General features: G+C 34.3%; 1 protein-coding gene and 1 long non-coding RNA gene across 3 annotated transcripts; one reads left to right on the top strand and one right to left on the bottom strand.

Moving 5' to 3' along the window:
• Positions 1-6,405: 6,405 nt before the first annotated feature.
• LOC110879683 lies at positions 6,406-8,402 on the bottom strand. 2 transcript variants are annotated; one of them, XR_002558873.2, is made up of 4 exons: positions 8,137-8,402; positions 7,621-7,932; positions 6,923-7,119; positions 6,406-6,748 (listed from the first exon to the last, which is right to left on the bottom strand). It is a non-coding gene; the product is annotated as an uncharacterized LOC110879683 (long non-coding RNA). The 2 variants fall into 2 exon arrangements; XR_002558872.2 differs by having other exon boundaries at positions 6,923-7,061; positions 8,137-8,388.
• Positions 8,403-12,809: 4,407 nt separating this feature from the next.
• LOC110879681 (expansin-A10) lies at positions 12,810-14,191 on the top strand. The gene is made up of 3 exons (XM_022128196.2): positions 12,810-13,000; positions 13,166-13,478; positions 13,570-14,191. Exons 1-3 carry the CDS (start codon positions 12,871-12,873, stop codon positions 13,874-13,876), a joined length of 750 nt encoding a protein of 249 aa, XP_021983888.1. The 5' UTR covers positions 12,810-12,870; the 3' UTR covers positions 13,877-14,191.
• Positions 14,192-16,832: the final 2,641 nt, after the last annotated feature.

Below are 16,832 nucleotides of genomic sequence, written 5' to 3' on the forward strand. Positions count from 1 at the left end.
TATAAATCGGCCATATCAAATTATTAAACTTTTATGTGTTTCTTTGATTTAATTTCATTTTATTTTATAGGGATTTTTACATATTCCCCCCTCCTAAGAAGCTTTATTACATATTTCCCCAACCCGTAAATTTAATTACATATTTCCCCTTCCTAAAGAAGCCTTATTACATATTTCCACAATCTCTAAATTTTTATTACATATTTTCCCAATCTCTAAATTTAATTACATATTTCACCTTCCTAAACCATATATATTACATATTTATCCATTTCATTAAAAATACTCTTATATAATTACTATTTTACCCCTAATGAGTTTATTAAATAAATAACTACAATATATTTCCTAGCTTCCTGCAATAATTATAAATTTAAAAGTAACAACTTGAATAATATTTTTAAATCTTTGTATTAGAATATGTGTGTCGTTATTAAAAAAAAATAGAGAGAGTACGTCACCATTCATGTGATCCAAAGTTTGAGAGGGTTCTGTAATACAAAAATAATTTGTTGAAAATATAACATGCTATCGAATCCTTGTTCTTTAGAAATAAAAGTTGAATTCTTTAGATTTAAAAGTTGAAATTATTGATGCATCAAATCGACTGCCGACGTGACGTGTGGTTTTAAAATTATTATTATCATCCAAATAAACAAACAATAATTTAATGTTATATTCTTTTTTGAGATTTTCACAATAGTTTATTTTGAAGACTCGCTTGTTCAAAAATCACATATCCTCAAAGATTTTGTTACAAAGATTTAAAAATATTATTCAAGTTGTTCTGAAAATATCAAGGTGTCGCATTGGCGTCTCTTATTGGATATTTTAGTGTAATTTGAGATTGTGTGTGACATACAAATAAGAGTGCACGCTTATTTGAATGTCATCGGGACTAACGGGGGATCCAAGGGGGCCGCGCCCCCTTGGCGGGGGTTCGGGGGCAGCACCCCCCCGAGAAGCGGGGTCCAAGGGGCAGAGCCCCTAGCTGGACAAAAGTCCTTTATCGAAAATGCATTAGAAATTAAATTTCGGGCTAAATATGCACTTTTGAAACATGAGGGACTAAAGGTGTTTTGTTCAAAATGAAAACTGCAAGCAGTTGTGGAAAACTGCAAATACGCTCTCTCAAACAATTTTGAAAAACCCTAAACGAATTTACAGTTCGTAAGAAATCCCTAAAAAATTCTCTCAACCAAATTCTCATACAGAAATCTAGAATCAATTCTGATTTTATCCGATCAAAGATTGGTAGCCACTCCAATTGTTTGATCTGAAAGTGAATACACGACTTCAGATTTATCCAAGAATTTCGAATTTCCCCAACATCTCTCTCCTAAGTGGTGAAGGTTCTAGTCTCATTGGAGACATAAGCTTTAGTAGTGTTTGCCATTCAAAAAATATATTTTCTCTCAAGCTAATAGACTGTGTTTATCTCATTGTCTACGTTAATGAAATTGAGCATTTAAACAACAATGCAAAAGCAATTATAACCAGAAAGTTAACATTGAAATCTGCTTTAAAAAAAGACCTGCTCAAATAAGAGAGATAGAAACAAGCTTTTTCACCCAAATTTGCTTTGTAATTCGTATAACATTTGTACTAAAAGCTTTGGAAGATATAGAAAGAAAGAATATTAAGTGTATATATGTATGTTGGACAATAAATTTGCAGGTAATGGCCCCATGCTCACATGTTGTCTTTGTTTCTCGTGTTTCTCCTGAGGCGGTCTATACCTCAATCAAATCTGATCCTCAATGATCAGCTTTAATTATCATAGCCCATGATCATATATTATTGTTTAAAAATTCGTTAGCCTGGTTATATCCATCTATTTTATTTTTTTATTCTTGTTTTATTAGTTTGTTAGGTCTTGATAGTTATATTGTATTGCACTATCTTTATATATAAAGAAACATCGATGAGTTAAAAAAACACTCTTAGCACCAAAATATATCATGTATTTTTTTAGAGTTAAATGCCATTTTAGTCCCTGTGGTTTGGGCCATTTTGCTAGTTTAGTCTAAATGTTTCATTTTTAACCTGTGGGTCCAAAAAGGTTTCACAGTTGCCATTTAGGTCCACTGGGTTAACTTCATCCATTTTTTCGGTTAACGAGAAGGCCAATTCGGTCATTTTATATGGCTGAATTGCCCTTTTAGTTAACAGAATTACAAACAAAATGACCAAATTGGCCTTCTCGTTAACAGAAAAAATGGATGAAGTTAACCAAGTGGACTAAAATGGCAACTGTGAAACCTTTTTGAACCCACAGGTTAAAAATGAAACCTTTGGACTAAACTGGCAAAATGGCCCAAACCACAGGGATGAAAATGGCATTTAACTCTTTTTTTTTAATTTCTCTTATGGTATTAGATCCTAAGATTTGTAGACATGAGATAGGAATACACAAACATGCCCATGACACCATTCGAGATAAGATTTGTAACATTTGTTAAGTAGATAAGATTTATGTAATTATTTTTATTATAACTAACATATTCTATTTAATAGTATATATGTGTGTGTGACACATGAAGTACATATGAAGGAAAGATAAAAAAAAATATAAAAGCGGTTATTCCCGTAAACTTAGACGTTGTGTGGCACATGACTGACTACTAACTGATCATCAGTCCTTCACTCACTTTGATCAAATTTCAATTTTCCACGCCATGTTAGCATGGCAGGCATTATGAGGTGGAAGAAAAACGGAAGAAACCGTCTCCAGAATACCATAATCTAATCGATAATATATTATTATAACTTATAAAGTATCCTGGTTGGTATAAAGAGAACATAAATTAATAATCTTTTAATGTGTTATGTCTGTAACCACTCTAGACAGACGGTTAATACTATATTCAGTAATGGATATAGACGTGCACTGTGGGGTTCTAGAGTAAACACTAGTGTATAGTGAATAAATCCTGACTATTGATTTACATCATCAAATCGTAAAATACACTAGTGTATTTTCATCATCAAATCCTGGCCATTGATTTACACTTGTGTATTGATAATCAAGGGATAGGATTAGTTCACTAGTGTTTACAATTAAAGGGGTTGTTCACTAATGAATCTAACCCTACATGTGTATTCTTATTACGAAATAACTTATAAAAAGAAAAATACAACAATCATATATTTATATTTATATATGTAATGTATATAGCGGTACGTGTTAAACTCTCTAACTATTATTATTTGTGTCAAGTATCATGTAAAAGTGCATTATGTGTTTTTTTCATTTAAACTTTGGTTGTATAATGGTTAATCAACATGTTTAACAAAAACATATCTTTTAATTAGTTATTAACAGTTAGTTTGTTAACGGATTGAAAAACATAGCTTTTAAGGTATGTTAAGACGTTAATCCAGGTTTTCTAATCTAATTCGGGAGGTGGCAAATAGGAGCCGAAGTACTTACTAATTGGATAAAATTTATGAAGGGTGGGAGAGCTCAAGAGAGGAAATCGGGTTGGAGCCTGGAGGGGCTCGGGAGAGCTAAAACACCGTCCCGCGGTTTTGGTACCGGATAAGGTATTAAGCTTCCCGTCGGGGCTGCAGGAAGCATTCCATGTGGCCTCATATCGGGTTTCTTAACACCGAGTAACCGACCATGCTCATCACTTTTAGGTTCAGTTCCTAAACCGGATACTGTTTTGTTTGTTAAATAGACATGCATGCTACTCATTTCTATAACTCTATTATAAACCATCATCCCTCTATTAATTACCAACTTTCATCCTCCCTCACAATTCACTATTTAGTTTTACCTTGTTTTCATTGGTTTAATTGTGATATGCTTTCTTTTAATTATTGGTTTAATTGTGGTACAACACCACCCATTTTAACCCTCTCAATTTATTTGTTTAAGAATAACACCCTACTCACTTCTTAACTCTCTCAATTTAGTTGTTTAAGAATTTATCACTTTATTATTATTATTATTATTATTATTATTATTATTATTATTATCATTATTATTATTATTATTATTTTAATATTACATGTATAATGATTATTATTTAGTTTGGCATTAGACTTGAAAACATTTATTTTTGTAGTTCAAACAAAATTTAAATTCTTTATCATTCAAAGTCTCAATTTAGCGAGTTAACACTTCGTAATGCGTATGCATGGTTCAACATATTGACGTCTATATCTTTCTAAAACTACTTGAATAGTCCCCAAGTTTTCAAGTTTTGTTCTCGGATAGTTCCTGGGTCTAACTTCAGTTACTTTTCTCTGTTAAAATGATGTGAAATGACAAAAATACCCTTACCTTAAAAGGCCAAACCATAGGGACTATCCGGGCGTCGTCTTCATTTTTATTTATAAAACCCCACCACCACACCTCATCTTCAACCTCCACCCACCATCACCCTCCTCCGCCGGAAAAATAAGTCGTCGCCGCCCCGCAGACGGCGGCGCTGCTGATTTAACAACACTGTGAACTGTTTATCAAATCACAACATAAAAATAAGTCACCCACCATCTCTCTTTCTTTCTCTTAGTAATTAAGAATCCAAATTACCTGTGAAATATTGTAAGATCAAAATTAAGATAAATTAAAGCATAATCAAGATATCACTGATAACAAATACGATGATCAGAAACATTCGAAGTAAAATTATAGGTCGAATCAAAATCAAATACATCCACGTAGCAAAAACTGAAACAAAATAAATGCATTTCACGTAACAAAATCGAATTAGTTTGCAATTCAGAGAACGGGATTGATAAACAGTTTAGGAACTGAAAATTGTATAAATCGGAATCGGTTGACAGAAAGTGTTTTAATTGATCAACAACAAACTGTCGCCACCGCCGAAACCACCAACACCACCGTCAACAGCTGCTCCACAATCAATTGAAGCTAAAAATCATAAGGTTGATGAAGATGACAAGTCTGTGGAAGAACAGAGGCTTGAGAAAGAAGTGCACCAAATTTCACATCAACTGCACCAAATTAGGTCAAAATCGAAGCAATAATGATGAAATTTACAGCCGAATTTGCGTGAAAACTTACCAGAACGAACAAGCTTCATCAAACGAGCAAATAAACAGAAATTAATGCGATAATAACTGAATCGGTTAGGGTTTCGACCACGCAATCAGTATCCATTCGATTAGTGTTGTTAAATTCGCGTGTGATTTGATAAACAGTTCACAGATTGATCTTTTAAGAATGAAGAAATAGGTGAAACAGAGGTGACGAAGATGAACAACAAGAACACTGGATTTTTCACCATTCTTCAGTTTCTGATGATGAACAACAACTCCCTGCCGTCGCGACCAGGTGGCCGGAGATCACCCGTCTCGATCTCGCCTCTCTCTCCCTCGGTTCTCTCTCTCTCTCTCGGTCGAATCTCACTCTCTCTCTTGGTTATGCAGGTTATGTGTGTATATTGTGAGATAAAACTAATGGGGGCTAGGGTTTTGAAGAAGATGAAGAAGATTCCCGGATAGTCTTTGTGGTTTGGCCTTTTAAGGAAAGGGTATTTTTGTCATTTCACATCATTTTAACAGAGAAAACAAACTGAAGTTAGACCTAGGGACTATCCGAGAACAAAACGTGAAAACTTGGGGACTATTCAAGTAGTTTTAGAAAGATAGGGACTATAGGTGAAAAAAGGTGAAACCACAGGGACTATCCGGGCATTTTTCTCTAAGATAAAATAGTTATTTTACAGCCAGGATATTTGGTAGTCATATATGATTATCTTTTAATTAAGTTACAACAAATTACTTATTTATCTAATTGTTATGCAAGCTACGATATAACTAATAAGATGAAGGTTGTACCGGCTAAAAGAATATAAGATTATAAAAATAAAAATTCCATTGTGCGGTGGCGAAATTTGCATGAATGGAAAACAGTATCTTCACTAAAACATAGGTAAAGGATTCATTTAAAAACATGACAAAGAATTTATTTATTAGTTATACTAGGTTATAACCCCGTGTATTACACGGGTTAAATAAATGAATTTTATATACCAAATAATAAAACATTATCTTTTTAAAAGCCTCCTTTATTGCACGGGTTGAAGAAGTGTAATTTTATAGATTAAATAATAAAACACTAGTACAAATTTGATCAAAAGATGCGGTTAAATTGGCTATGAGATGCGGTTTTAGACCCGCATCTTATGGCAAGGCATCTTTTAGCCATATGCCAAAAGATGCGGTTACAAGAGATGCGGTTCTAGAACCGCATCTTTTGATATATTAACAAAAAAACTCATTTTCCTAATATACTCAAGAGATGGGGTTTTAGAACCGCATCTATTGGTGTTTAGAGTAAAATAATATATATATATATATATATTGTTAATAAATTCCCATAATTAATAAATTGTGTAAAAATTAAAATAAAATATACAAAACAGAACAAAATTAAATTAGAACCAATATAATATGACTCAAGATTACAAAATACAAAGGTTTCAAAGTAACACAATATTACAAAAGTTTTCCAATAACACAATAATACATATAACTCTAAAGATGAAAGTGATATACAATAACTTCCTGAACCGAACCGACAGACGTCTTCATACTTTCAACCCAAACCAATGTCTTTAATCCATACTTGCAACCGGAATCGTAGAAGAGAAAAAGTTCATTCAACTAACCAAAAAAGTGTTGAGATTGTAGATGGCCCTATGAAAATCAAATTCCAGTTGTGTAGCAACACGAACCGGGCCATGCCATACCAGAAGCCGCCGTCTCTAACCTATCAGCCATATTCATAGACAAACTATCAAAAACCAACTCGAAATCAAAGCATATCAATTTTTACTCCGTTGAAGTGGCCAACTTTCTTAATTTTTACAATTGAATACGTTATCACATATTCACACCCTATTGAGAACAATGGAATTGAGTGTTCTATTTTTTCATAACTCACCATAACACTATGAGAAAAAAATAGTTAGTGTAGGAGTAGCACCATGTCCCCACCATCATCCTCCAAGTTTATAATATATATATACTGCATTTCCATGGAGGAAGACTTCTATTCTGTACTATTTGGCTTATCCATCAACCTTTCATCATAGCCAAATTCACAAGTATCACGTACAAATTCATCAATCATATTCAAATCTATATATAGATGAACAACAGTTTTAGTATTCATATTTAACACCTGAACTATTGAAACGTTAAAAGAAATGGACTAAAAAAGTGAATAGTCAGCCCAACCGACCATGACCCGTAAGCCATACTAAAAAAGTTACATGTTTAACACCCACTCGAACCACTCATTTTGACATTTCCAGTAAGAGAAAAGAGGATTCAAAGCATATGAATGTAAGATAACCAGTAATATGACGATTGTGTGAACTTTTATTTTTATATATATGGCCATAGGATACGAGAAGAAAAAGTGAACAAACCAATTCAGAAGATACATGTTCTACGATGAGGTCATACATAGGCCGAGGGGCACGTATATGGCAAGTATGTGAATATAAGAAGTGCATAGAAATAAGAAATCACATGTGCAGTAACAAAAATAACATGTTGAAATCTAACCCAAAATGGAAATGAAGCATGGCAGTTCAATTGTTGATTGCATATATGATTAAAGTAAAAAGAACAGACCTTCCGTTAGAGAGCTTCATTTTCACAACTTCAAACAAACAACCAAAGTACTATGATGTGAGCTCTTTTCATAAACCTACAAATACCATATAACAGGCCAACAAATTAACACACAATTTGACATGTAATTAGGAAAAATAACTACTTTCAGATGATCAAACGAAAGTTTTGCATAAGAAGGCTCTTTATCAAACTTCAAATTAACAACATATTCCAAAAGATTTCTAAATGGGGCAGGACAAGATCCAGAAAGTGTTTTGAGAGAGGAGTTGCCATCTTCTTCTTGCACACAAGACACCTTTTATTTCGTCCCTACAACAGTTAAATCACTTCATTAGAAAACATCTTTTTAACGGGTGATAAATATGTCCACCTTAACCGACTAAACAGTAAACACTAAATCATCTATTTGATAGATTTTTATAGAACAGGTATCAACGGGACCTGTAATTTCTACCTGCATATTAGATCACAAATCAGAAATCAATTTCGAGTTTAGCACTAAGAATTACTTACGAATGTTCAACCCTAACCACCGTTCACTCGTTGTTCGGTTACAAAAACATCAGCGACTATCAGCACTGACCCACACAACAAACAGAGATCGCAGTGGGTAGTTAACCTCCATCTCGACCTTGCCGACGCTTCCACATTTAAAAGCCTTCCATGAGGGGGAAACGAGAATGAGTGTGTGATGGAAACAAAGATTTTGGGGGGAAGACTGAATTTTTGAGAGAAACATGGGGTATTTGAGTATTTGGGAACTTTTGGAGGGATAATGAAATTGTTGAGGCGGGATATGAAAATCAAAAGTTTTTTTTTTTGTTTAATTAAAAAATGTAAGAATAATAAAATGTTTATTATAAAAATAAAACAAAAACTTATATAACAATAGAGTTAAATACAATTTGCGTCTCTGATCATTCTGCTCAGGAGTATGTCGAGTTCTCAAAATCCTTTTTTTACTCTTGTGCAAGGGCGGATCTTAGTAGAGCCGTGGCAGGGCCACGGCCCTGGCAAGTTTTTCGGCCGTAGTGCTAATTTTTCGCATTTCAATCGAAATTTTGTATATATACTATGTTCGGCCCTGGCAAGTTTTTCGGCCGTAGTGCTAATTTTAGTGCCTGTGTCTTTCGGCCCAGGCAGGTTCAACGGGCAAGATCCGCCACTGCTCTTGAGTCCCAGAGTAATAAAAAGTGCTTGCATCTGAGTCACCCCTCACTAGCCGAGTTCACTTTTAAGGTTAAATGACCAGTTTGCCTTTCAATAGGAACCCTGTGGTATTATATATGTTGCAATTGAGTCCCCGACGAGCCTGTTGATTTTACCCGCCTATTTTAAATAATTCCAACTTTTATTGAGTCCCTAAGGTGTTTAGTGATTACTTAACCAATGTTGATTGTTATTAACCTTATATGATCATCCTTGATAGTTAGTTACCAATATTAAACCTTAATGTTAACCATTAAGTAACTTTGACCCTAATTGACTATTATTAACCCTTTGGGACAAGTATTAACTCTGATTAAGTACCATTGGCCACCAATAGGGTGGTGGTCCATTGCCAAACGCAAAGCCTTTAAACACTTTATGAGAGGAGGAGGTTTTGGATTCAAGTCTCATAAACAGTAGGGAATAAAAAAATTGTCGTTAAAAAAAGTACCATTAAAACCATTGGTTAGAAATCGAACGAGTTAACCAACACTGACCCTAAGTGGCCCATTAACCATCCTAGTGGACCATTGATCACCCTAAACGCCCTTCGTTGACAATAATGGAACATGAACAACCTTAGTTGAGCACCACTGTCCCTAATTTGGTTATCCTAAGAAAAATATCTGTTTATTATTATTAATTATCAACTAGTGAATTAGCCCGCGCTACGCGCGAGTGTTTGTATCGATACGCGTAACGATGTTCGGTCGTAACCTAATTGATACTGATATGGTTTAGATTGTATCATGTTAGTTCATCACCGATACCAACACTTAACATTTAACTGGAAGCGTTTTGGATTTTGGGAAGGAAAGTCAAGTATAAATGTCGTCACCGTTAATCTCCTGTTTCTCAGTTATGTTGTAAATTAATATAAGCATAGAATACTATATATGAAAACCTTTTTTTTATATTTTGTTATCTACTATCATGAATAACAAAATCAATCATATTAGTATATACTTATCTTTATAAATAGTTTTTATTTATTAATCATAGAATTTACATAATACTATTTTTTATTATTAGTTTTTATTTATTACTGTTATATCAAGAGATGCGGTTCTAGGACCGCATCTTTTGGCTCTTGAGCTTTTTTAAAACACCCTTAAGATGCGGTTACATAAAAACCGCATCTTTTGTATAATGCTTTTTTTTTCAAAACAAACAAATCTTTTATAAAACATCTATAAGATGCGGTTAGAGAGGGGAACCGCATCTTTTGAAAACACTCATAGCATCTTTTGCTCAATTATGTACTAGTGAAATAAGTTATATCTATAAGAACCATATGTATTGTACGGGTTGAATAAATGTAATATTATATACCACATAATAAAAAAATATATCTTTAAAATCATTGTATTACACGGGTTGAATAAATGTAATATTGTTTATCAAATAATAAAAAAAGTTATATTTTTAAAAACCCCCATGTATTACATGGGTTGAAATATGATTTTATATACCAAATAATAAAAAAATATTTAAAAAAACTAATGGATTTTTTTATATTTAAAGTAGGATAAGATTGAATATTAATCTGAACTAACGGATTTTTTTATATTTAAAGTATGATAAGATTGAATATTAATCTTTATTTATTTAGTTAATATAAGATTGAAAAATCATATGATTGAATAGGTGGGAAGTTGTATGATGACAAATCGGTTAACCGTACTGAATGATAAAGATACTCACTCCGTCCCATTAAAAGTGTTCTATTTTGAATTTTCAAAGTCTTTATTTATAAACTTTGACCTTAAATAATTTTGTTTGTGTTAGATAATACTTGATGAAAGTTATATGATTTGAGTGTGTTTTACAAGTGTTTTTATCGGGTTAATTTTATCAAGTTTTATATAACACAAAAAATATATAATTAAAGTCAAAGTTTATAAATAAAGACTTTGAAAATTCAAAATAAGACACATTTAATAGTGATTGTTGAACAAATTAATTAATCGAACTTAACAGAAACATTTGTGATGTTAGGTGGATTTTTTTTAATTATTTGAAAGTTAATATCAACTTTGGAATTCGTATGAATTCATTATTTAATATATAAAATTAAATTTACTCAACCCGTACAATACAAGGGTTCTCAAAGATATAACTTTTTTTTATTATTTAATATATAAAATTACATTTGTTCAACCCGTGTAATACACGGGGTTTCTAACCTAGTTAAATGCTAAAGTGAAGGGGCGATCATGGTTTTTTTTAACGAAGAACGTTATTCTTATTCTGTTTTAGATATCAGTTCTAAATTACTTTAGGTTTGAAGCTAGGACCTCTCTACATGCTTAGACTTAGCCTCACAGTAGCAATCATGGCTTACTAAATTCTACTTCTAATGCTAAAAAAAGAGGTTGTTTTAGACTTTACATTAAGCCAATTTTTTAAGGTTTTGACGCTGGTTTTGATTTGTAGTGTCATAACATGTAATTTTATTGAATAAATAAATATTACAATCTGAGGCTCTATGTCTTATATAGTGCTTTGAAAACCAAATAATTCATACGATGACATAATCTAGTAATAAAATAAATTTTAAAATAGTTACATCTTTTAAAAAAATAAATTAAATATTATTATTATTATTATTAGTATTATTAATAATTTTAATCAATTAAATGAGAGAATGACAAGTGTCCCAAAACAGGTTTCTTTTATTATATAGTATAGATACGAAACTAATATAAACCAAATTTTTTATGTTATTATACACATAATTATATACTCAATTGATCACTACTTTTTTTATGAAACGCATACTTCAATAAAAACTATCAAACCCAAACCGGGTGGCCACACAACAAACAAAAACTACATAATAACAAATTTACACCAACTATCACATGACAAATTCTTCGACTTAGTCCTGTTTTTAAACCAAAGATAACATACCGACTTGACTTCGCTCACAATCTCCTCTATTCTTGCCAGTTTGTAATTAAATTTCAGCCCGTTCCTGGCTCGCCAAAGACTCCAGCAGCTGATCCTAATAATCCCCATGTGAGCCTCGGCTGCTTTACCTTCCAGCCCACAGTTGTTATGAAAATCCAGCAGATCCTGGAACGAAAACACGAAAATATTAGTAACCTTACACCATTTACTGATTTGTAGCCAAAGGGCTGAAGCAACAAAGCAAGAGATGAACAAGTGTTCCGCGGTTTCGTCACCGAACTCACACAGAGGGCAACTTGTGTCGAGAATATTAATACCTCTTTTAATGAGTTCCAGCGCCGTTGGGATCCTGTTCAAATTGATCACTACTTAGGTGATCCGAATCAATCAAGACCAAATTTTATTGTATTATATTACATTGTTAATAATTAATAACTTTAAGAAAATACAATGCCTTGTCAACCTAAAATGCACTTAAACCAAAGTTTAACAAACAAAGACGACAATCATCTCCGGATACCCGTGCATGAAAAACAAAATCACATCTTTCGAAATAGTTAGACTAAACCAAACCCAACCCATGTGAATTTGAAATCTGAAAAAATTGACTTTTCAAGTCAAATATTGTAGTTTTTTTTGGGGAAACTTGCTTACACATTACCCTATCCTTCCATTGTTACTTCCAATGTTAGCCTACCATCTTCACCTTTCCAGCATTGTCTGGTTTACTTTAACATCCAAGAATAATAACATACAATTGTTATCATAACAATCTTTACATTATGTTCATCAAATCAAATGGTCCCCAATATTATACAACTTTGATATTTTAGTTGTACTAAAAGTTGTATATACCTATGAACTTTGTCTTGATACTTCTTTCACAACTAAGCAAAGACCCCACTACAACCTGCTGGCGATTTCATGTTGCTACACCTGCACAGACCAAAGCTCACTTCCCACAACGTGTTTACCTTCTCCTAAACAATATAAAAAAAAAATACAAAAATAACTTGTAATATGATTTTACTGAAATGCCCCTCTCAACCATCTATTTATTCCCACCTCAACTCCCTCTACATTCCACCCCCCTCTTCTTTTTCATCAACCATTTGTGTAGCAAAAATGACTCCATTTGGGCTTCTTTTAGCTGTGGCTATTCTCTCAATGGCCTCTTTGGTTCAAGCCAACAATGGTGGTTGGGTTGATGCTCATGCTACCTTCTATGGAGGTGGTGATGCTTCTGGCACTATGGGTAAAAAACCAAATCCAACACATAATTAAATTACCATAATTATTATTTTACTTGTAATATTTTTAACATTAGCCGGTCTCGACCCTACCAATAGTTTTGCTATTTGTACTCAGTCAAGATTTATAAATAAATAAACAAGCTAAGATAAAATTGTTTTTATTGTAGGTGGGGCTTGTGGGTATGGGAACTTATACAGTCAAGGGTATGGTACAAACACAGCAGCACTAAGTACAGCACTATTCAACAATGGAATGAGCTGTGGAGCTTGCTTTGAAATCAAGTGTGCAGGTGAACCAAAATGGTGTCACCCTGGTTCTATAGTAGTCACTGCAACCAACTTCTGCCCACCAAACAATGCATTACCCAACAATGATGGAGGCTGGTGCAACCCTCCCCAACACCATTTTGACCTCTCTCAGCCTGTGTTTCAGCAAATGGCTCAATACAGAGCTGGAATTGTTCCTGTTCATTACAGAAGGTATGTTTTATGTTTTAAACTCATGCAAAAGGCACAAGATTGGTACTTTATGAATCTTTAAAATTAAGTCTTGACATATTCTTGTGATTAGGGTGCCATGTATGAAGAAAGGTGGGATCAGGTTTACGGTGAATGGACACTCATATTTCAACTTGGTGCTGATAACAAACGTAGGAGGAGCAGGGGATGTAACAAGGGTTGCAATCAAAGGTTCAAAGACCAGATGGGTACCCATGTCGAGAAACTGGGGTCAGAACTGGCAGAGCAACGCAAATCTTGACGGTCAGGCGTTGTCTTTCAAGGTGACCACGAGTGATGGACGTACTGTCGTCTGCAACAACGCGGTGCCCGCCAGTTGGTCGTTTGGACAGACGTTTACCGGCGGACAGTTCACTTAGGCATTTTGTCCAACACCTGGTGTGCATGAAAAGAGCTCGTATTAGAGAGGCTCTTTTGTGAGCTTAGGTGGTGGTTTATGTTTTTCTTGTTGTTGTGTGTGTGGTTTAGACTATGGATTTGGGTTGCCGTGAAGTGTTTTCCACCGGTTTTGAGAGGGTGGTTTTATTTTTCACATGGTAGTTAGTGTTGAAAACAGCTTTTTTTAGCAGGTTTGGGAGTGAGTGAGTCGCACTCGCACCGCTTGTTTTTGTTTGTCTGTGAGTTGTTTCTGTCTTCCATAATAAATGATGTGATGTGGGCAGTCTGTTGTTATATTTTAATGTGAAATCTCACTCCGTTTCTGTCGCACAAAACGGACACGTATCTTGACTTATTGTCTACTTATTGCATGCTATTAATATATACTTATTGTACAAACATTAATACATGATGTACAACTCAAATATTGTACAAACATTAATACATGATGTACAACTCAAATATTGACCGGCGGCATGTGTGTTTGTTTGTTTTTTTATCATAGCAAAAACACCCTTTTAATCTTACCATATTACACGCCTAACTGAAACTTAACGGGTGGTTCGGTTAAACCACAACCGATTAACTGAAAACTATTCATGTCTATTTCGAATGAAATGAATTATTCGTATGCAATAGAAGTTGATGATATTATAGCCTAGTGGCATCGGGTGAGATACGGCTTAGGGACAAGTAGGTACTGGGTTCGATTCCCACAAGAAAGTTTTTTCTAAATTTATTAGGTTTCTTCTTGAATTGGTGTGTAGGCATTATTGTCTAGTGAAGATGAATATCATCGGGTGATCCAAATTTTGCCGTTCAAAAAAAGCTCCAAGACTTTGTTGTGAATCACATATACAAACACTTTATGTCACACACGTATGATGTGTGTACTTGCTCATTCTGTGAGAGTGGATAACTTCAGTCAATGAGATGAGTGTAAAAAAGAAAGAGTTTGTGCGTTGATAAGTTGTCTTTACACAATAACTAACATTATATTAGTGCGTTGGTAATTCAAACTTCAAAGCAACCAGATTTGAGGAAAGCACCAAACTTGGCCCACGTCAAATTGAGGTTTTCAGTTAGCCTTATAAATTAAGAAGCCCAAGGTTATATACACTAGTGAGTACTGAGTAGTGATTCCAACTTAGATTTTTAGCCCATAGGCTGAAAGCTAACAATTGGCCCAATTCAATTCAAGCAGTTAAAAGATTTTCATTTATTTTCTCCAAACCCAACTAAAGCCCAATACCAGTTAACCGAAACCGATTAATTTAGAGAATCTCATAAACAAAATTGTTCGGTTTTGGTTTTAGTGGAGGCTTATAACTGAATCGATCTGTACACACCCCTATTTGTTAACATCAGTCGAGTCGGTGGTTTTAATTAGGAATATTGGATTTTGATAATCTCAACTAGTCGCCGTTGGCTGCCAACAGTCTCAACTTAAAAAATAGTCACTGACAGTCCCAACTATTGACATATTGGCCACCATTGGACCCTGACTAACAGAACCCTGACGCCGTTAGTCTCCGCTCACTGGAAAACCGTTTTTGGCCAGAAAAAGATTTCTAAAGGTCCGATCTAAGGATACAAAGAGGTTTGGGACGAAAATGTTGAGTTTTCCTGCTAAAAAGTTGAGTTTTCCGGCGAAAAAGAAGTTTTCCGTTGACGTAAAGAATTGGGGCTTTTACTAGAAAAAAGGTTCCTAAAGATCCGTAATAAGGTTACAAAAATGTTTGGGACGAAAATGTTGAGTTTTCTGGCCAAATATGAGTTTTCCGGGCAAAAACGGTTTTCCGGCGACTAGAGACTAACGGCGTTAGGAATCTGTTAGTCAGGGTCCATTGGTGGTCAATATGTCAATAGTTGGGACTGCCAGTGGTTATTTTTGAAGTTGAGACTGTTGGCAGCCAACGATAAATAGTTGGGATTATTATTATCTAATATTTCTTTTAATTAACATTGTACTTGGTCTGTAATGTACCGTAAATGATACTACGTATTATTTTGTGGATTACATAAATAGTTTAGAAGAAAAAATAAATTCGTTAGCCATCACATCTGTAGTTAAAACCATAAAGTGTAACCAATTAAAAAAAAACATTTATGGTTCAGTTAACCTAACTAAATTTCTTTTATAAAAAAAAAACTGGTCTACTAAAAAAAAGACAGATGGAATGTCTTTTTGCAAAAAAGACTTGGCACCTTTTTTCTCCATAGAAACTTTTGCCCTAACACACCATCTCACCGAGTCAACATGGGAGATTAGACAAGTGGAAAGAAAAGTAACTACAAGACCGATCACCACCAAAGTTTTTCTAGTTATGAATGCTGAAAAATAATAGTGTTGTAAGAATTGTTAGGCGATAGTTGGCCGGTGAGGTATCGATTAACGATAATCGAAATTAATCGGTTTAAGATTTTATACGTAATTTTCAGTTTTATATGTATATACACACATTTTTATATGTAACTAGTAAAATTATCCGCACGTTGAAACGGGAATTCAAATAGAAAACCCAAACAATAAAGTCAAAAGAAACTTTAAGGTAGTGTTTGACATGAAAGAATGGGAGGTGGAATTGAATGAACTATTGTGAGGGAATGAAAAAAAAGTGTGTTTGGTTGGTCAACGTAATGGAATCACCCATTACATAAGTCATTTTATTCCCTCAAATTTATTCCATCCACTCCCCCTGTTTTTTTTTCATTCCGTTCCCTCTCTCCGCCTACGTCACAAACACCGCCCATCACCTCCACCATTTGCCACCACCACCACCTGCCGTTGTCACCACCCGCCACCAACCTCCGCCGACCACCACCACCGTTCTCCGCCGCCCGCCATCGACTACCATCGCGGCCACCCGCCATCATAAACCACCGCCACCCTCCGTCAACCACTACCGCCACCCTCCGCCAACCACCACCACCATC

The sequence above is a fragment of the Helianthus annuus genome, chromosome 9, assembly GCF_002127325.2.
Source record: "Helianthus annuus cultivar XRQ/B chromosome 9, HanXRQr2.0-SUNRISE, whole genome shotgun sequence".
Taxonomy (NCBI): Eukaryota; Viridiplantae; Streptophyta; class Magnoliopsida; order Asterales; family Asteraceae; genus Helianthus; species Helianthus annuus.